General features: G+C 40.8%; 1 protein-coding gene across 1 annotated transcript in view; it reads right to left on the bottom strand.

Annotated features, from left to right (window-relative positions):
• The window catches only part of Fbxl5 (F-box and leucine rich repeat protein 5), a 51,509-nt gene extending 35,059 nt beyond the window's left edge, over window positions 1-16,450 (bottom strand). Inside the window, exons 1-2 of the mRNA XM_004656069.2 lie at window positions 16,293-16,450; window positions 1,406-1,621 (exon numbers count right to left, since the gene is read on the bottom strand). Of these exons, the coding sequence (XP_004656126.1) occupies window positions 1,406-1,621; window positions 16,293-16,376 (300 nt within the window). The 5' untranslated portion in view covers window positions 16,377-16,450. The remainder of the gene's footprint in view (window positions 1-1,405; window positions 1,622-16,292) is intronic.
• Between the last annotated feature and the right edge of the window lie 5,242 nt (window positions 16,451-21,692).

Below are 21,692 nucleotides of genomic sequence, written 5' to 3'. Positions count from 1 at the left end.
TTTCCAATCTCCTAGCTGCTGAGTCAGCTTTCTAGACCATGCTACTTTGACAGAGTTATAACTTACAATTATACTTCACTTAGCTGAAAGAAAATAAAATTTCAAGTTTCATAATACATAAATCTTATTTTAAAAAAAATATACAGGGCTGCAGAGATGGCTCAATGGTTAAGAAGCTTGCCAGCAAAGCCAAAGGACCCAGGTTCAATTCCCCAGTATCCACACAAAACCAGATGCAATAGATGGCACATGCATCTAGCATTAACTTGCAGCTGTTGGAGGCCCTGGTGTGCCTATTCTCTCCTTCTCTAATGTGTGTGTTTGTGTGTGTGTGTGTGTGTGTATAAAATCTCAAATAAATGTTTTTTAAAATGCATATATACTAATTCACACTCAAAAATGCTTCTTATTTTACTTTATTTGTCACTATTACTTTTCTGGACAGGATTTTACTATATATTCAAGTCTAGCTAACAAGTTAAGAGTCTTCCTGCCTCAGTCTCCCAAGTGCTAGGGTTACAGACAAGTACCACCACACCTGTTCTTTTTATGTTACACAACTGAAATTATCTCTTTAACTACTGTTTCCTACAGTAAGAAAAATAAAACAGAAAACAAAATAATAATAAATAAAATAAACAATACAGCTGCCATTCAATTTTTTTCAGTGACAGGGATTGAAACCGAGGCCTTACACTAGGCAAAATCTCTGAACCACACCCACAGCCTTCAATTTTAAAATTTATAAAATATATGCATCCTAAATAGCAATTATACTATCAGTCACTAATATTTCTAGTGTTTGCATTAATAGCCTTAAGAATTTAGCAACGGTTATAGTAACACTTTCATGGTAATTAGAATTTCAGCTTAAAAACAACTTTAAGCCTTGGTGATCAGTATTCATTATAAATTTTATTAAATACTAATAAAGAAGATAACTGACAGACTCTCACCAAACCTAAGACAGACTCCTCTGAATCCTCAACATAGCTTAGCAAGAATACTACTCAAAGTCTGCAAAAATCACTTACCCCTGGTATGTGATTAACTCAATATTCTAATCAAATTCCTCATCAAGCCACCAGCCCCAATGGCTTTCTGCTCTGGCCTCTCCTTCAACAAAAAATCTATTAAGAATCTTGCTTATCTTGATATTTTTCTCTTAAGAATTTTCTATGTACTGGCTCATTCCCTGCTTCCCAACTATACATTCCTATTTACTCCTGTATTTATACTTGAGTTATATCTTTCTTTCTTACTGTAGTCATCCTTTTTGCAGTCTTTCCAGCCTTAATAAGTGAACGATTATTTTTCCTTAAAATAATGCTATTTACTGTAAATCACTATTAAAGTTTGCCAATGGCATAACAGAGGAGAACATATACCCATTTTTGTAACTCACCTTAATATTCTTCAGCCCCTTTTCAAAGAGACTAAGCATCTCTGAGAGTTTATTGTCAGAATGTACATTATAAATGGTCCGGCTACGTTGCTGAAGCAAACCAATAATGTATTCATTCTCAATCTGCTCATGCATTTTGAACTCTTCAAAAGTAGCATACAAAGATTGTAGAAGAGCACGGAAATCGTTGTTATTGGAAAAGTTGGTTTTGGAAAGCTGAATAAAAATTTTAAAAGAAAAGCATAATAAATCAAAATATGAAACAATGTAATGATAAGATGTATTCAAAAATGCACTAAGCTTTTGCACATAGCATTGTATTTTTCTTACATTGGCCTACAGTACAACTAAAGGAAAGTCATAAAATGCCAACTCAGAATGGTATAATTGACAATTACACTGGAGCTTGGCATGGTGGTTTACACCTTTAATCCCAGCACTCTAAGGCTAGGTTAAAGTTTGAGGACAGCCTGAGCTACAGAGTGAGTTCCAGGTTAGCATGAGTAAGAGTGAGCCCCTATCTCAAATCTCAAAAAAAGACAGAAAGAAAGCAAGGAAAGGAGGGAGGAAGGGGGGAGGAAGGGAAGGAGGGAAAAGAAAAGAGGATTAGCCATGAAGTTGTTGGTTTGCATCCTCAAGGACTTGGTGATACAGGAACATGAACAAGACACATACTTTCTTTAAAGAAAACAAGATTAGCCCTGGTTCCCACCAATCCTAAAATTCCATTACTCAAATATGTCATTAACAGGCAGGGATACCAGAGAGACATACAAAAACATTGAAAGAGTTAGCTTAAGACAATGTAGAATGTGATTTATTTTTTAATGAAGGACAGGGAAGAAGGGAGAATTGGTGTGCCAGGGCCTCTAGCCACTGAAATCAAACTCCAGATGTGTTTTCCCCATTGTGTGCATTTGTGACATTGTGTGCATGTATCACCTTGTGCCTCTGGCTTACATGAGTTCTAGGTAGTGGAACCTGGGTCTGTAGGCTTCACAGGCAAGTACCTTAACAACTAAGCCATCTCTCCAGCCCCATGGTTTCTTTTTCCTTTGTGCAAGATATCCTGTATGACATAACTACATATACAATTTAAAATATTGGGCTGGAGGGACAGTTTAGCGATTAAGACACTTGCCTATGAAACCTGAGGACCCAGGCTGAATTCTCCAGCTCCCACATAAGCCAGATGCACATGATGGCACATACTTCTGGAGTTTGTTTGCAGCAGCTAGAGGCCCTGGCATGCCCATTCTCACTCTCACTCTCTCTCCCTCTCTAATAAATAAATAAAAATATTTTAAAAATTCCACTACAATTTGTTTTAATTTTAATATCAAAATGAAACTCATCTGTTCAGGAAAGAAATAAAAAATATTGAGCTATAAGAACATTACTAGATAATTTAACAGAGCTATACTTTTAAGAAAATTGATATAGGGCTGGAGAGATGGCTTAGCGGTTAAGCGCTTGCCTGTGAAGCCTAAGGACCCCGGTTCAAGGCTCGGTTCCCCAGGTCCCATGTTAGCCAGATGCACAAGGGGGCGCACACGTCTGGAGTTCGTTTGCAGTGGCTGGTAGCCCTGGCACGCCCATTGTCTCTCCCTCTCTCTCTCTCTCTCTATCTCTCTGCCTCGTTCTCTGTCTGTTGCTCTCAAATAAATAAAAATAAACCAAAAAAAATTTAAAAAAAAAAAAAGAAAATTGATATAAATACTTGATAGCTTATATAAGAATCACTTATGAGTGGCAGGTATTACAATAGTACAATGCAGAAGCCTAATGCACTAGAACAAGGGAAAGTCAATCCATGTGAAGGACACAAATCAATAAAAAGATGCAGAAATAAAACATGATTTGTACATATTCTAGTATTCAACAGGAAAAAATGTTTATGCATATGTAAGCAATTCTTCATAATCTGTATTAGTCTACCTTCTATTTTATCAATTCCACTTTCAAAATTCATTTTTAAAGGGGAAAGAATTAAGCTAATATAACATGTATGTAAATGAAATGGCAAATGCTACTAACACCAAACTTTTTAGGTTTGCCTTCTGAAGCCTGGTCTAACAAGGTTAAAATGGAGTTCAGTCTACACTGTCTTTTCACATCAAGAATTGCGACCTGGTGACAAACCATTGAAAATGATGACATACAATTCCTAAGGAAAACCAATCTATACAAAATTAAGTACACATCTGCAAATAGGAGAATAAAGTAGCTGTGAGAGCACTGAGAGTCTACTACACAAAATTAAGTATGCATCTTCTGTGAAGAGCAGTGTGGACTAGATGTAACATCACCAAGAATCTACTACACATAGAATTAAGCATGCATCTTCTGTGTGGTGGTTTGATTCAGGCGTCCTCTATAAACTTAGGAATTCTGAATGCTAGGTTCCCTCCTGATGGAGATTTGGGAATCAATCTTCTGGAGGCAGTGTATTGCTGGGGAGGGGCTTATGGGTATTATTACAGCCAGTTTCCCCCTGCCAGTGTTTGGCACATTTTCCTGTTGCTGTTGTCCACCTGATATTGGTAATAAGATGATGTCCACCCACTGCTCATGCCATCATTTTCCCCTGCCATCATGGAGCTTTCCCCTCGAGTCTATAAACCAAAATAAACCTTCCCCCTCCCCCTACCCCCCCCCATAAGCTGCTCTTGGTTGGGTGTTTTCTGTCAGCGATGCAAATCTAACTGTAACAGTAAAGGTGGTACAAGGTGTAGGGCTATTGTTGCTAGAAACCTGACTGTGTCACTTTGGCCTTTTGGAATTGCTTTGCAGGAGGAATGTGGATGAATTTGAAATCTTGGACTAAGAGATGTCTTGAAGTGCTGTAAGTACAGCTTGATGGACTATTCCAGTCAGAACTGGAAGACCTGAATGCAGTAGGAACTATTGACTATGAGGTTTAGCTTGTGAAGGTGAGAAATGGCTTTGCCTGGACTGCTAGAAGCAGGTTGTGTGAGAGGCATGCTGTTATGCCCGTGTCCTGAGAATTTGTTCAGGGTTGCATTGTGTAGAAATAGACTGGTGTGAGTAGAGGGATAGGCACAGAAAAAAATGAAATCTTTGGGACTAAACTGCTGCCCATTCAGCTACAAATGAGAGATCACAACCATTGAAATGGGACCACCTGACCTTCACGGGGGCACCAAGAAGAATGTAGACTCTTTTGAAGGGGCCTGAATGTTCAAGGTGTGTCCTATTCTCGAAGTCTGCTTTATTCCCCCCAGGAAAAACAAATTGGCACCCCACCTGGTATTGTGGAGTATGAGAAATGCAAGCAAGACAGGGTCATTAAATTTGTAGCAGTCTTGTGTTCTAAAAATGGCCATGGGCAGTGTGAAGCACGTTTACTGGATGCCTGGATGGAGATGTGAGGATGAACCGTGGGTTGCAGTATAGACCCAAGTGGAGATGCCAGGACCACAAGACAGCTCCTAAGGAGATCTGTTGGCCCCCGATGAAGTTTTGCAGAACTTTGAGTAGACTAGCTGGAGGGGTGGAACTGGAACTCCAGAGACTTGTTGCTGGTTAGAATCATCAGACTTGGAGACTTGTCACTGGTTAGAGTTGCTGGAGTAGGAGATACAGAGTTTGATGTTTGCCCTGTTTAAATCTTGTATTGGCAGAGTATTTCTTTGCTATGCTCAATGCTATCTTTTGCGGTCTGAATGTTTATTCTGTGCCATTGTGGGTTTTTTGAATTTTTTTTTTTTTTTTGGTATTATGGCTCAGTTAAAAGATCTCAGGCTATGGGAATGTTTGAACATTATTAGGACTGATAAGAACTATGGGGGGTGGTTGGAGAGATGGTTTAGCAGTTAAGGCATTTGCCTGCAAAGCCAAAGGACCCCAGTTCAATTCTCCAGGACCCATATAAGCCAGGATGTACAAGGGAGCGCATGCATCTGGAGTTCGTTTGCAGTAGTTGGAGGCCCTGGTACACCCATATTCATATTCTCTCTCTCTCTCTCTCTTTGTACCTCTTTCTCTCTCAAGTAAATAAATAAATAAATAAATATTTTATTTATTTATTTATTTATTTATTTATTTATTTATTTATTTTGGTTTTTCAAGGCAAGGTCTCACTTTAGTCCAGGCTGACTTGGAATTCACTATGTAGTCTCAGGGTGGCCTCGAACTCATGGTGATCCTCCTACCTCTGCCTCCCGAGTGCTAGGATTAAAGGCGTGCGCCACCACGCCCGGCTAAATAAATATTTTAAAAGAACCTATGAGGACTTTTTAAGTTGGACTGAATGCATTGCATTTTACATCATGGATAGTTATCAGTTTATGGGGACCAGTGGTGGAATATGGTGGTTTGATTCAGGTGTCCCCCATAAACATAGATGATCTGAACGCTAGGTTCCCACCTGATGGAGATTTGGGAATTAATGCCTCCTAGAGGCAGTGTATTGTTGGAGGCAGGATTATTGGTATTATTATAGCCAGTTTCCCCTTGCCAGTGTTTGGCACACTTTCCTGTTGCTATTGTCTATCTGATGTTGGCCAGGAGATGATGCCCACCCTCTGCTCATGCCATCATTTTCCCTGCCATCATGGAGCTTTCCCTCAAGTCAGTAAGCCAAAATAAGTCCTTTTTCCCATAAGATGCTCTTGATCATGTGTTTTCTGCCAACAATGTAAACCTGACTGCAACACTATGCATCTTCTGAGAACAGCAGTATGGACTAGCTGTAAGGTCAGTGAGAATCTACTACACACAATTAAGTATGTATCTTCTGTGAATAGCAGTGTGGACTAGCTATAAGACCACTGAGAATCTACTACATGCAGAATTAAGTGTGCATCTTTTGTGAACAGCAGTATGGACTAGCTGTAAGACCATTGAGAATCTGCTACACAGAATTAAGTGTGCATCTTTTGTGAAAAGTAGTGTGCATCTTTTGTGAAAAGTAGTGTAGACTAGCTGTAGGATCACTGAGAATATTCTACATATAGAATTAAGTGTGCATCTTCTATAAGAGCAGTGTGGACTAGCTGTAAGAACATTCAAAATCAATACTAACATCAGATTTCCTAAACCAAATCCAGTTCTACCAATAGTTTACCTGGGTAAGTCACCTTTCCTCTCAATGTCTTTTATTACTATTATTATTATTATTATTATTATTATTGGTGCTAAATGGGAAGAAAATACCTGTACTATACTAGGGTTAACTAGCATCTTTTTGAAAGCTGAATTTTGTTTTATAAATTCATGCATCTTTTACTCTGTTCAAATATTCTTTGACCAGCTATGATGAGCCAGGTACTTGTCCTGATCACTTGGATTCATGGTAAACACAAAGAAAACCTCAACCTTTATAGAATCTACATTCTAATGCAAAGAATACAGAAAGGAGTGACCCACAATACATGAGTACATCATCTAGAACACAGTCTGGCAACTTTTTGTGCAGAGTTGGACCATAAATCTTTGAATTTTCAAGGACGTAAGTCTGCAAACTACTTGACTCAGCGGCTACAGCACAAAAGTAGTTACAAAGCCGGGCGTGGTGGTACACGCCTTTAATCCCAGCAGAGGTAGGAGGATTGCCGGATTGCCATGAGTTCAAGGTTACCCTGAAACTCCATAGTGAGTTCCAGGATAGCCTGAGCTAGAGTGAGACCCTACCTCAAAAAAAAAAAAAAAAAAGTAGTTACAAGCAACATGTAAACAAATGCTTATGGCTATATTTCCATACAACTTTGTATTTAAAAACACTGAAATTAAAATTTTCATATAATTTTTATGTCCCACGTATCCTTTTCCCCACAAACAATGTAACAATGTACAAATAACTTAGCTCTTGAGCCAAAACAAAAACAGTATGCAGGGCAAATCTGATAAAACTCATACTGTGTATTTAAGGATGTTCAGAAATGATACCAGTTTACAGCAAACCTCATCACTGACTACTAGTTGCAAATACTACCATGATGAATCATTTTCCTTAAATGGGGAAAAGAATAAAACAAACAAAAATACCTTTAAAAGTCTTAGCACAGAGACTGGGGATATAATTCAGTGGTAGAGCCTCTGCCTAGCAAGCACAAGGCCCTGAGTTTATCCCCAGCACCAAGGAGGGAAAAGAAAGTCATAGTACAAATATGTTGTAAATCAAATTAACAATCCCAACTTTTTTGTTTGTGTGTTTGTTTGTTTTTTTTTTTTTTGTTTTTTTAAGGTAGGGTCTCACTCTAGCCCAGGCTGACCTGGAATTCACTCTGTATTCTTGGGGTGGCCTCGAACTCATAGTGATCCTCCTACCTCTGCTTCCCAAGTGCTGGGATTAAAGGTGTGTGCCACCACGCCCACTGACAAAACTTTTTAAAGTACCACAAAAGTAAAAACAAATACTCTCACATGAGTTCAGAAACATAACATTTTAAGAAAAACGCAGGAAATTCTTATAACTTTCTCACTGGAAATTCTTTTAGATTTCAAGTAAAGACCTGTTTCATATTACCAACTGAGAAGCAAGTTAGCTACATAAACACTACAGAGTCAAATCTAGCAGTGTGGTCAAAGTAATGAAACTGGAGCCAGATCATTATCACCAGTTGACTCTGCCATCAAGTCACTATCACTACACCTTAGTTTCTGTATCTGATGAACAGTGTTAACACTATTAACTACTTGTGGTGGTTTGACTGCAAATGTATGTTCCCCATAGCCTCAGCGATTTTTGATTAAGGTTAAGTTTCTTACTTAAGTCTCTGGCAGCCTGCTGGAGGAGGTGTTACTGGGGAAAGATCTTTCAATCCCACCTTAAAAGCGTGTAAAGAGCCAGTTTGAGCTCTAGCTGTTCCATGTTTGCTGGCTGTTGGTGGTGTCTCTCTCTGCTAAAGTTGTATAGAAGTGAGTCAGCTTCTTCTGCCCTGATGAAACGTCCCCTGAATATGTAAGCCTAAAATAAACCCTGTCCTACAATAAGCTGCTTCTGATAGGGTGTTTGTCACACAGCACTGAGAAAGAAAGAAGTTGCAACACTACACTACTGCATTGGCTCTGGTGAGGATTTAATGTTAATAGATTTAAAGAGCACAGAATATAACATTTATCTCCCCTATTTATGCTTTTACGTTATGGTTTTCATATTTAACCAAAAATAAAACCATTACGAAAGTAGTATGGGAATTTCTCAAAAAAAATATTAAAAATTATGTATCAACCCTATTCTATGTATATGTCCAAAGAAAACAAAATCAATATCCAACTATTTACAGTTCCACATCTATCTGTATGCTAGATGCTATAGTTGTTGCAATAAGGTTCACATTGCTGGCAGAAATCAGCCAAGTAAGAGCAGCTTCTGGCGGGGGGGGGGGGGTATTTGGGGGCTGGAGGGATGGCTTTGCAGTTAAGGCATTTGCCTGCAAAGCCAAAGGACCCAGGTTCAATTCCCCAGGACCCATATTAGCCAGATACACAAGGGGGTACATGCATCTGGAGTTTGTTTGCAGTGGCTACAGGCCCTGGTGTACCCATTCTTTCTTTCTTTGTTAAATAAATAAATTTTAAAAAGAATTTTTTTTAAAAAGCTTATTTTGGTTTACAGACTTGAGGGGTAGCTCCATAATGGCAGGGGAAAATGATGGCAGAAGCAGAGGGTGGACAATAACTGTACAGGAGTATGCCAAACACTGGCAAGGGAAAACTGACTATAATACCCATAAGCCTGCCCCCAACAAGACACTGCCTCCATGTGGCTTTAATTTCCAATTGCCATCAGCTGGGGAGATTAGCATTCAGAGTACCCAAGTTTATGGGCACACCTGAATCAAACCACCATGGTAGTGTTCACAATAGACAAGATATACAAACAACTCTGCAAGTCTGGTGGATAAGAAAAATATATTACATATACAGACACCCAGAGAGGGACGTATTATTAAGCCAATAAAAAGAAGGAACTTCTGGGCTGGAGAGATGGCTTAGCAGTTAAGGCATTGCCTGCAAAGCTAAAGGATCCCAGTTCAACTCTCCAGGCCCATAAGCCAGATGCACAAGGGGTGCACGCATCTGGAGTTCATTTCCAGTGGCTAGAGGCCCTGGCGCACCTATTCTCTGTCTCTCTCTTTCTCTCTCTCTCTCTCTCAAATAAATATATTTTAAAAAAATAAGGAAATTCTGTCATTTGGAACAACATGGATGAACCTGGAGCACGTTAGGTTAAAAGAAATAAATATGGTCTCATTTGTAGGTATATCTTTTTAAAAATATTTTTCTTTACTTACTTGTGAGACAGAGAGAAAAAGAGGTCGATAGGGAGAGAATGGGCACAACAGGGCTGGCTTCTAGCCAGTGCAAATGAACTCTAGATACATGTGCCACCTTGTGCATCTGTCTTACAGGGGTCCTGGGGAACTGACCGTGGATCCTTAGGCTTCTCAGCCAAGCGCCTTAACTGCTAAGCAATCTCTTCAGCCCTTACAAGTATAACTTTTAAAAATCGAGCTCATAAAAAAAGAATGATAACTGTCTAGGGTTGGAAGAAGTGTGGAGATGTTATCCAAAGACCACATGTTTTCACTTTTAAGTAAAGCTGGGTAATCTAATGTGCAGCATGATGACAGTGCACTCACCTGAGTTCAAAAAAATTGTTATAAAATTGGGTGTGGGGCTGGGGAGATGGCTAAGCTCTTAAAGGCTCTTGCTTGCAAAGCCTAACAGCCTGGGTTTGATTACCCAGTAGCATGTAAAGCCAGATACATGAAGTGGTTCATGCCTCTGGAGTTCATTTGCAGTGGAAGCCCTGGCTTGCCCTCCACCTCACACACTGCCCCCCCCCCTCGCAAATAAGAAATATATTCTTCAAAAACCTGTATCAAAGACCAGGCATGGAGGCACACATCTTTGAGTCCAGCACTCAGGAGGCTGAGATAAGAGTATCATTGTGAGGTCAATGGACAGCCTGAGACTACATAGTAAATTCCAAGTCAGCCTGGGATAGAGCAAGAATCTACCTCAAAAAGAAAAAAAGTGGGCTGGAGAGATGGCTTAGCGGTTACGCACTTGCCTGTGAAGCCTAAGGACCCTGGTTCGAGGCTCGGTTCCCCAGGACCCACGTTAGCCAGATGCAAAAGGGGGCGCACGCGTCTGGAGTTCATTTGCAGTGGCTGGAGGCCCTGGCGCGCCCATTCTCTCTCTCTCTGCCTCTTTCTCTCTCTGTCTGTCACTCTCAAATAAATAAATATAAATAACAAAAAGTTTAAAAAAAGAAAAAAAGTGCAAATATGCATGGTGGCTGATAGCTCCTGCCTCCTTCCTTTAATATCCAAGCACTCAGAAGGCTGAGGTAGGAAGATCATGAGTAGCAGACCACCCTGGGCTACAGAAGTTACAGGTCCACCAGGGTTGAATAAGACTACTCAAAAAAAAAAAAAAAGAGTATTAACACTAACAAAACTGTATACTTAAAATTTGCTAAGAAAACATCATAAATGTCCTAATCCCTCTATTCCCCCATACAAAAAGGGTAATTATGGCAATGGATGTGTTGGTTAATTACATTTTGGTAGTAAGTACAAACGATGTATGTGGATCATACCACAGTGTATCTTGAATATGTGTAATTTTTGTCGATTACACTTCAACAAAGCTTAAAACAAAGATAAAAAGTCACATTTACAGGGTGAAGAGATAGCTTAGTGGTTAAGGCATCTGACTATAAAGTGTAAGGACCCAGGTTCAATTCTCCAGTACCCACATAAGCCAATTGCATAAGGTGTCACATGTGTCTGGAGTTTGTTTGCAATGACTACAGGGCCTGGAATGCCCAATCTCTCACGTACTCTCTTTCTCTGTCTCTCAAATAAATAAATAAAATTTTTAAAAAGTCATATTCTTGGGGGAGAAAAAAATTTATACACTAGATGAAGAAATTAAGATTTTCATTTGGGTTAAAATCCTCAGTATTTCTTGACTTGATTAATAAATAAAGACAAGACCAAAGAACAGTAACGAAAAGAAGGAGAAAAAGAGGTCCTTATAATAAATAGTACCCAAATCTAGGCAGGAAAGATGACTCAGTGGTTAAAGACACTAGCTTGCAAAGCCTGCCAGCTCAGGTTCAATTCCCCTATACTCATGTAAAGGCAGATGCAAAAACTGGAACATGCATTTGGAGTTCATTTGCACAGGCAAGAGATCCTAGGGAATCCATATTGTCTGTCTTTCTCTTCCCCCCACCTCCAAGTTTAGATAGTTAAAAAAAAAAAAATACCTAAATCAATTTTTCTCCACATGAAAAGTACAAATGCTATTAACCTGGCACCAAATGTTAGTGGATTTAGCAGTTAAAAGAAGTCATGCTGCAGTTGCTCAGCAAGTAGAATGTGCATGTGCAAGGACCTGGATTCAATCTCCTGTACCACAAACAAGGCAACATACATACATTTATAATTCTTTAAAAACTATTTTTCTCAATATTTTGTTTCCCTCTGTAAATATAGTCAAACATCTAGACTTACTTGAGAAAAAAACATAAAACCTAGGCATTAGCCATTCTAGGCTATACTGAGGCATATAATGTGCTAGAGTCTATACTAGGTGTTTTAAAATATTACTTCTTAAAACAATATTAGAATGAGAAATATCTTTATTGTGTCTATTCAAAAACAGGCTCACAGAAATATTTTGGCCTAAATCAAAGAACTATGCAGGTGAGATTCAGCTTTTATGATTCTTGATACATGCTCTGTCTGTAAGATGCAATGTCTAACTGACTTTATGCACAACAGGTCTAGAAGCAATGACCTGTTGTGCATAAAGTCAGTTAGTAATGAGCAACTAGGTGAATAAGGGAAAAAAAAAAAAAAAAAAGACTTCAGAGGAGTTAAAAGTCCTAAGATTAAAATGCAGGTTCTACTAATTACTAGTTGAGTGAATTGGGTAAATTATTTAACCACTAAGACTGTTTCCTCACTTTTAAATTAGGGATAATGCTTGTATTACAGGGCTATCGTGAGGATTATGTCAGTATGTAGTAAGAATTCATTAAATTCCCCTTTCCTTTCTAACCCAGTTCTCAATTCAATATTCTCTCCATTTAAATCAATCTCCCAAATGCCAATGTTACAGGAATGTAGACAAATGAGAAAAACAAGGAAACCCGACCAGAAAGTTACATACAAGTTTTATAAAAGTAATCTATACAAATCATGTTGAGCTTCTTAGCTATGGTCATAAAATGTCCTTTTCTGTTGTTTGTGGGTTTTTTTTGTTTTTTTTTTTTTGTTTTTTTGAAACAAATGATAAAGATGATGGCACTTTTAATATACCTGAAAAACTCAGGCATTTCCTAAGGCCTCCATCAATTCAAACTTTCATAAATGCTTTAGGTCTAAGTCTGAAAATCTCTCTAGTATCCTTCCAACAACCACCTAACTTAGTTCTCAGGAACAAAGTTCAAAAGGAATACTTGTACTGTTTCATATGGACTGGACCACATACTTCTCTTTGCTCCCATCATACTCTACTTTCCATATTAACACAGATGCTGTTACATCTGAAATTGTGAACTTCTCAACAGTGAACACGACTTATAAGTAGAAAACTCCATACTCATCTACAGAATTAGGTTTAAAAGATTGGGCAAACTGAGAATTAGAAGGAAAATGGGAAAAGGGTATCATTCAATATAAATTTTTTACTGAGTTCAGCCCAATTTGGAAGGTCTGTGAATTACAAAAATAAAAAAAAATTCTCTGCAGTTACAAAACAAATCAGAAATTAGAGTACTTTCACATGGAAAAGATTAAGCTAAGAATCTCGATGTGGACTTGGATTTCCATTTGGACCTATCACTAACTACCCTCAGCTTATCTCATCTAGGCCTACAAATCCCAGGCTGTAACACAGAAGTACTCCCTACTTATTCCTATCCAAAAGGCCTGTTGTTTGGGTAGCAAGGGTCAATAAAAGCTTTTCCATAAGAACTTTTATAAAAGAAAACCTACAGCAAAATATTAAATTAAGGGCTGCAAAGCCAAATGACCCAGGTTCTATTCCTCAGGACCCACATAAGCCAGATGCACAAGGTGACACATGTGTCTGGAGTTCATCTGCAAGGGCTAGAGGCCCTAGAATGCTCATCCGTATTCCTTCTCTCTCTCTCTCAAATAAATAACTAAAAAGAAAGTGTAAAAGAATTAAATTCAGTATGATAAAGCAATATTTAACATCACCTGCAACAAATAAATGGTGGCCAGAAAATGAGTTTAAGTATAGAAATTATTGAATGCTGCTTAAGAAATTGGCATTTTAAACATATTTCATTTTAAAAGTTCAATATTGGAAATAAAACTGACATCTTCACAGCTACAGGGTATTCAGAGTCAAAATTCAGAAGACATGGAAATAATACAGCTTGTAGCTTTTTAGTTTTGAGCATAACAACTAGTTCTTACTTTGGATAAGTTTACTGGAGGCTGCATATTTATTATCCTTAATCTATTGAGCCAAAAGATGGTGATAACAAATGCAAAAAAAAGAAAGAAAATTTCTTAATTCTTTTAGAACCATTCAGCCGTGACAAATATTTTCCCAGTCATGCTCTTCCTGGGGCATCCTAATAGGGGAGATTATTAATAAAGAAGAAATAATGATGAAAATTCCTATGGATTTTTTTTTCTTTGCTAAATCACTTTTGGTCACAGTACAGAAAATTAAGCTTTTCATCTTCTTGATGAATATACACAACAATCTCATTAATTAAGATAATTAACTCAGAATTAGTGACAACACTTTTATGATGCTAGAAATCAATTAGTGGTAACTTTAATTTAGGCTATATCTAACTGAAAATGCTTTATTAATCTAGTTAAGCAACAGGGAACATTTAATTACTGAAAAGAATCTTGTATGACTCAGATTCAAAAAAGTGAGGTAGAGGGCTTCTTTTTCAAATTTGTTCAAACTTTCTCAATCACCACAGACAGACACAAAAATAATGAGTCTCATGTGGCGGCACATACCTGTAATCCTGGCACATAGGATACAGAAGCAGGAAGGTCAGGACTTCAATGCCAGCCTTGGCAATAAATTCAGGACCAACCTGGGCTATATACAACACTGTCTCATAAAACAAAAACAAGACACTGTCTCAAAAAACAAAAACAAAGACTTGTGAATAACTTCCTCAAATTTTTTATTATTATTATTATTATTATTATTATTTTGGTTTTTTGAGGTAGAGTCTCATTCTAGCCAGGCTGACCTGAAATTCACTATATAGTCTCAGGGTGGTCTGGAACTCATTGCTATCCACCTATCACTGGGATTAACAGCATGTACCACCACACCTGGCTAACTTCCTCAGATTTATAAAATAAGGCTGGATAATCTAGAATGGAACTAAATAAAATTGCAATTACTTAGGGAATCACAATTATCTGTAAGTTATAGAAAAATACATGCATTGACAAAATTTTCTCTGTAACATCAGGATCTCTGTATCACTCGTCCCATAAGAAACTGTAGAAAAGCTTGGGCGCCACTAGTCCTCACTAATTTCCCTTTCTGATTTTTGAGAGAATTTTTAAAACTCAATTTCCTGTCTTGAGATTGAAAAATGCTGTCAGAAATAAGAAATTTCAAACGACAGAGAAGATAAAAACAAGACAATCAACTGAAAAATGCAGGGACATAAACTTCTGCTCAACAGCTTATTTATTTTTTAAACTTCTTGGGTAATTGGTAGTCACCAGTGGCTGCACACCACTCACCTGAGAGCTTTAAATTATACTTGATGGCTGAATTCCACACTTAAGAGATTATGATTTTAGTGAGGGTTTGGGCATCAAAACTTTGAACAAATAGCCTTTGAGGTAACTAATAAGCAACCACGTTCAGAACTAAACAGTCCTGATGTTTAAAACAACACCTGACTTGGAAATATGTGTATGTATAATTTGTTTTTTCCAAAATGGAGGGAGAGAGAAGATGGTTGTGGGCCAGGGGTACTGAGATCTGAAACTTCAAATTGCTAATCTTCGGTGAGGACCAGCACTGAAAACTCTGGGAACCTTGCAACTGCCTCTGTGGGCTCTAAGAACCCTGAGTGCGCTGTTGGCAGTGGTGCTCCTGAATGTCTCATAATTTTTGAAAATTCAAAAGTTTATTTCTATGCTTAGGCTCGTGAACAAAAGCCCCTAAACTCTGTCCACAAAGTGCTTCTTCGGCTTATGCTGCAGCATCCATTAGAAGTCCAAAAAGCGTTCCGGAGGCAAACCAACTTTTCCTGAGGCCCCTTTCATTTCAGTCCACTTAAAAACATAAAATTACAACAGAAGAACAGCTGTCTTGTAACAAAACCAACAACTGAGTAATACTCGGGTAAATAAAAGTCGCAAAGGATAAGGATGCGTGATGAGTGCAGGTCCTCTGAGTTCTTAAAGACTGTCACTCAAAGTAGGCGGCAAAATCCGCAGGAGTGCTGGGAGGCCGCCCGCGGAACAGGAGGCAGGAAGCCCGCGGAAGGGTCAGAAGGATGATGTCTGCAGTCGACTCGGGAACCTCAGCGCCAGCCTGGAAGGCGGGCGTGCAGGTGCCAGGGCAGAGCCCGGCGGGTCCCCGGAGGCTGCCCCTCGCTCCCCAGGCGCCGCAGCAGGCCGCGGGCGCCCCTCCCTCCGCGCAGGCCCAGCCCCGGGGCGGCAGGACGCGCCGGGCCGAAGCCGAGGGACCCCGCGCGGCGTGGCGAGCTGCGGGGCGCCCGGCGGGTGGCTCACGGGAGGCGGCGGCGGCGGCGGACCCGGGACTGGGGCACCGCGCAGCGCAGCGCAGGCCGAGCCGCCCCGGGGGCCGGCCCGCTGCCCTGCGCCGACCGCGCCGCCCCCAGCGGGAGGCCCCCGTGCTCCGTTACCTTCTCGCTGTAGCTCCCCACCAGCTGCTTCATCCGCCAGTGCGGGCCGGTGAAGACGTCCACCTCATCCGGGAAGGGCGCCATCTCCGCGGCCTCAACCTCGGCTGGAGCAGCCGCGGCCGCCGCCTCTCCATAGACACCCTCGCCGCGGGGCAGAGGCGGCGCGCCCCCCTGCGCATGCGCCCGCCCCGTCGGCGCGCGCACCCCGCGCTGCTGAGACGCGAGGACGCGCGGGCCGCCACCATGCGGTGCTCGAGCCCACGTGACGCGCGCGCGCCTCCCGCCGCCACGCCGGTACCGTGCCCTCTTCGTGTGCCCCAGCCGGGAGCGGATGGTCTCCCCTCTTGAGAACACGTTATCTGGGGTGAGGGCGTGTCGTTCGGGCCGTCCAGGGCGCGTCTGCGCTTGCCACGCCGCCCGTGGCCTTGAGGCCGAGGCCGGGTCGGCCCGCAGCTAGGCCTGGGCTCCTAGCATCCTCAGCCGCCCAGGCCTGCGGTGCTCCGACGGGGCCCGGGCCTCCGCGGCCTCCCTCAGCGCTGGGCAGGGCAGGGCAGAGCCGGCCGCACGCTGGCGTGGAAGGCGGTGCTCCCAGCCTCAGCACGAATCCCGCCATTTTAAGCCGACGCCCAGACTTAAATACTAGTTACTGCCTGGAAGCAAAGGCCAGTGAGCCTTGTCCCCATAGGTCACCCACCCTCGGTTGTCTTCCCTTCGCGGTTGGCTTTGCTGCTTTTGGCTCCAGGACTGATGGAGAGATGGGAGCAGAGAGCAAGACTGAAGCCTGTGCAGGGAGCTGTGTTATTTTCTCAAGGCCCATAATCTCCCAGAGGGCAAATTTCTTTGTGTCTTCTCCATCACAATTTCATGGGTGGGGGAGAGGGATGTCAGGTCGTCAACAAATGGAGCAGAAAGGGTGAGAAGGAGCCTTACCCTGGAGTGTATCTGTTTAGTTCTCATCTTACCATGTGACATTTATTGACAGGAAATGTGAGACAGTTAAAAACACTCTGGAGATGAAAAGTAAATCCCTCGTTTTACCACGCCAGTTGTATGACCATGGGCTACATAACGTTTGTGTGTCTCAGTAGCATCTAATATAAAATGATGTAGGGAGATAATACCAACTTTGTAAGATTTTTATGAGAATTAAGGGAGTTGATATGTTGGAAGTGTTTTTGGAGTACCTAGCACATAGTAAATACTGTCTGAAAGCAATGTTAGATAAAGCAGCTATGAGACAGTGCCAAAGGAAACTTCTAAGCCCAAGGTATCATAAATTAGTAACTAATCTGGCCATATGAATCTCGTTCTGACAAAACTCCCCAAGGCACCAAGGACTCATATACCATCTACCCAAAGAAACAGGAAAAAATTCTCATTGAACAGAAAACCAAATCCTTAGCGGGTCTGTCTCTCTCCCTCTCTCCTGTTTCACTGTTTTTCCATCTTTGTCACCTCTATATTTATAGTAACCCTCAAAAGGCATTTCTTTATTCCCTCTTGTTTTATTTCATTCTGAAATTTCACTCGAGCTGTCTTGGGATATAGAATAAGACCTCAAGTGAACCAATTATATAGAGAAATTAGCCATGAGAAGGTGCAATTTGGTTTAATCTTGAACAGCTAGAACAAGGTCTATTGGACTCATAATTGTTAAGAATGAATGGGGAGCTCCTGGCATTCTTATAATTTCTTTATTTTAACTAACTTTTAGCACACCATATTGAATTTCTTACCTATTTGTGTCTCTTGTTCACTAAAACCAGTCTCATCAAAAAGGTGTGCAACAAAATATCTATCTACAAAGGTGGATATATGGTTCAGTGGTTAAGGCACTTGCCCATAAAGCCTGATGACTTGTGTTTGATTTCCCAGGACCCACATAAAGCCAGAATGTCCAGAGTGGTACATGCATCTGGAGTTTGTTTGCAGCTGCTGGAGAACCTGGCATGCCCATTTTCTCTCACTCTCTCCTTGCCATCACCGCCTCTCTTTCCTTGCAAATAAATAAATAAAACATTTTTAAAAAATCTATCTACTGAGTTCAGTTGTGACCCAGATGTAAAGCTGTGCAGTCAGCTAAAGAGGATTCACAGCAACGCTTTATACTATTTCAAGAAATTTGCTTAAGATGATAAAAATGAAAGAAAAAAATAAAAATAAGGCCTATAAATAATTTTCCTTTCAAGGAAGTTGTTAACATTATCTCCATATGCAGAATAATGTAGTAATTAGTAATATGAGACACACACACACACACACACACACAGTTGGTTTATGTTGTACTTTAGCCCAAAACAAGATTGGCTAGTGCAATATTGTCACTGTAGGTTCCTACCGGTATAGCAGATAGGAATTGTTACTGGGGTCCAGGTTGTCAGCTTAGTCACCTCTCTACATGATTGTTTCAGGTATAACAAAAAATTCTAATACACTGTCTATCCACTTGCTACCACAAGAAGACTGGATAAAACATGTTAACAGAACAGTGAAAAGTATGAGTACATGTTGGATTAGTGAGCCTCTCTTGTCCCTATACCCATTCTCTGAAAAAAAAAAATTGCATTCTACAGAGGGGGCAGAAAGTTCCAGTCATTCTTTGACAGATTGAAAGTATGATGGCACTAGACCTTTTCTACAGAATTTTTCAACTTGACTTTTGAGGACTTTGGAAAGGAGTATTAGGGGAGATCAGTTCTAAGCTATACTAAGCTCCCAATAGAGGGTTGGTTGTAAAGTAAACAATGAAAAATAGTTGTAATTATGAATCAGAGGCCTAACTTTGTACCAGAGTTGATACTATGTAGGTCAGGCTTCATTGAAATCATGGTAATCCTCCTGCCTCAGCTTCCTAGAGGGTTAAGTGCTGGGATTGCCACGTAATCTGGCTTTTATATCACCATTTGGTGAAAAGTAGTTTAGATAAAATGTGAAGAGCAGGGCTGGAGGGATTGCTTGGTTGTTAAGGCATTTGCCTGCAAAGCCAAAGGACCCTGGTTCAAATCCCCAGGACCCACATTAGCCAGATGCACACAGGGCAAACACATCTCGAGTTCATTTGCAGTGGCTGGAGGCCCTGGCATGCCCATTCTCTCCTCCCCCCCCCTCTTTCACTGTCAAGTAAGTAAATAAAAATAAAATATTTTTTTTAAATATGAAGAGCAGTCTGTTGTTTCTTTGCCAGCACTCCAGACAAGAGCCTTCCATTTCTTAAACATATATGTACACTACCTATCTTAGCTTTTATGTTGCTGTTCATTTATTTTTTTTTAAGTGCTGGGGATTGAACCTATAGCCTATGGGTGCTAGGCAAGTGCTCTACCACTGAGTATTTCCCTTCTTGCCCATTTGTCCTGCTCTTGATAAATAAGTCAAGTCAAGGCTCTGTCTGGCAATGAGCAGTGTGTATGGCCTGAGGGAAAAGTGGCTAGTTTCGTGGACAATTTAAGTCAGCTGTTTACCTCATGTATTAAGGGAAAGTATCACGAGTTTCTGGAAAAAAAATTGACAAGTTTCTTGTAAATTGTCAGATTTACATTCATTGTGATGATGAAATCTGGCAGGCAATTGCTTAATCCTTGCCCAAAGAGACGGTAAGAAAATGTTTACGGAAATATCAATTATATTTCCTTCCTCCCTATCCCTGACTGGGCAAAAAATGTGATGGTTCATGCCTGGAATCCTAGCATTTGCGTGGCTGAGCCAGGAGGATCACAGTAAGCACCAGGCTAGCTTGTGCTAGAGTGAGACCCTGTCTAAAACAACAAAAGCCTCCTTAAAAAAATACACAAAATATGCCAAACTACATAAAACAATGCTCTAAAAGTCTAAAATTGCTGAGACTATATAGGTAGAAAGACAGGGACTTCTGTTATAATGATTGTTCTTCTGGACCTACCTGGTTAATATATAAAACACTGACCTGAATTCTTATCTGAGCCACTGCCTATCTGTAGGTCCATGGGCTAATCACCTGCTCATTCTAGGGTCCGTGTACTCTCAGCTGCATACTTGGTCTGTAATGCTGTTGAGTGATAAGATAGATAACTAATAAATATTTGTTAACCTACAACACATGCAAAAATAACTGTCAGGCAAGTTCTTAACTTAACAAGCCAGCTAAGTCAGTAAACAACTAAGTGACTTCAACTAGTTATCATTCTATGTAACCAACTTCACTGACTCTGAAATATCACTACCAAGGTGATTCACTGGATTACTTCTTACATCTTATTCCTTACAGGAAAAATTGAAATAAAACTGATATGCTTATAATGGAATAGTATGTTTCTTTTGGAGGACCAGAGCCCCATGCATGCTGTTGCAGTCCGGTTCGCATTGCTGGTAGAAATCACCCAACAAGGAGCAGCTTCTGGGAAAAGAGGTTTATTTGGCTTACAGGCTCGAGGGGAAGCTCCACGATGGCAGGGGAAAACGATGGCATGAGCAGAGGGTGGACATCACCCCTGGCCAACAGAAGATGGACCACAGCAACAGGAGGGTGTGCCAAACACTGGCATGGGGAAACTGGCTATAAAGCCCATAAGCCCGCCCCCAACAATACACTCTCTCCAGGAGGCATTAATTCCCAAATATCCATCAGCTGGGAACCTAGCATTCAGAACACCTAAGTTTATGGGGGACACCTGAATCAAACCACCACATTCCGCCCCTGGCCCCCATAAACTGATATCCATACATGATGTAAAATACAATGCATTCATCTCATTTTAAAAGTCCCCATAGTTTTTATCAATTCCAGTGATGTTCATATATCCCCATAGTTCAAGATCTTTTAACTGAGCCATAATACCAAAATATAACCTCAAAAAACCCAGAATGGCACAGAATAAACACTGCAATAGATGGCATTGGGCATAGCAAAGAAACATTCAACCAATACAAGATTTAAAACAACCAGGGCAAACATCAAATTGTAGCTTCAAGTACAGCAACTCAAACCAGTGACAAATCTTCAAGTCCCGTAATTCTAACCAGCAACAAGTCTCTGGCATTCCAATTCCGCCCCTCCAGCTAGGCTACTCACAGTCCTGGGAAACTTCATCGGGGCCGGCAGCTCCTCGGCAGCCATCTCATGGTCCCGGCATCTCCACTGGGTCTCCACTGCAAGCCACGGTTCGTCCTCATGGCCCCATGGGGTCTCTATGCAGGCAACCAGCAAACCCGCTTCACACTGCCCATGGCCATTTTCAAAACACAAGACCGTGTTGCAAACTCAATGACCCTCTTTCCAGCATTTCTTATACTCCACGATACCAGGTAGGGTGCCAATTTGTTAATCCAGGGGGGAATAAAGCAGACTTTGAAGAACAGGACACTCCTTGAGCACTCAGACACCTTCAAAAGAGTTGACATTCTTCTTGTTGCCCTAGCGCAGGT

The sequence above is a fragment of the Jaculus jaculus genome, chromosome 11 (assembly GCF_020740685.1).
Source record: "Jaculus jaculus isolate mJacJac1 chromosome 11, mJacJac1.mat.Y.cur, whole genome shotgun sequence".
Classification (NCBI taxonomy): Eukaryota; Metazoa; Chordata; class Mammalia; order Rodentia; family Dipodidae; genus Jaculus; species Jaculus jaculus.
Note: the sequence above shows the minus strand (reverse complement) of the source record. Positions and strands in the feature narration are given on the sequence as shown.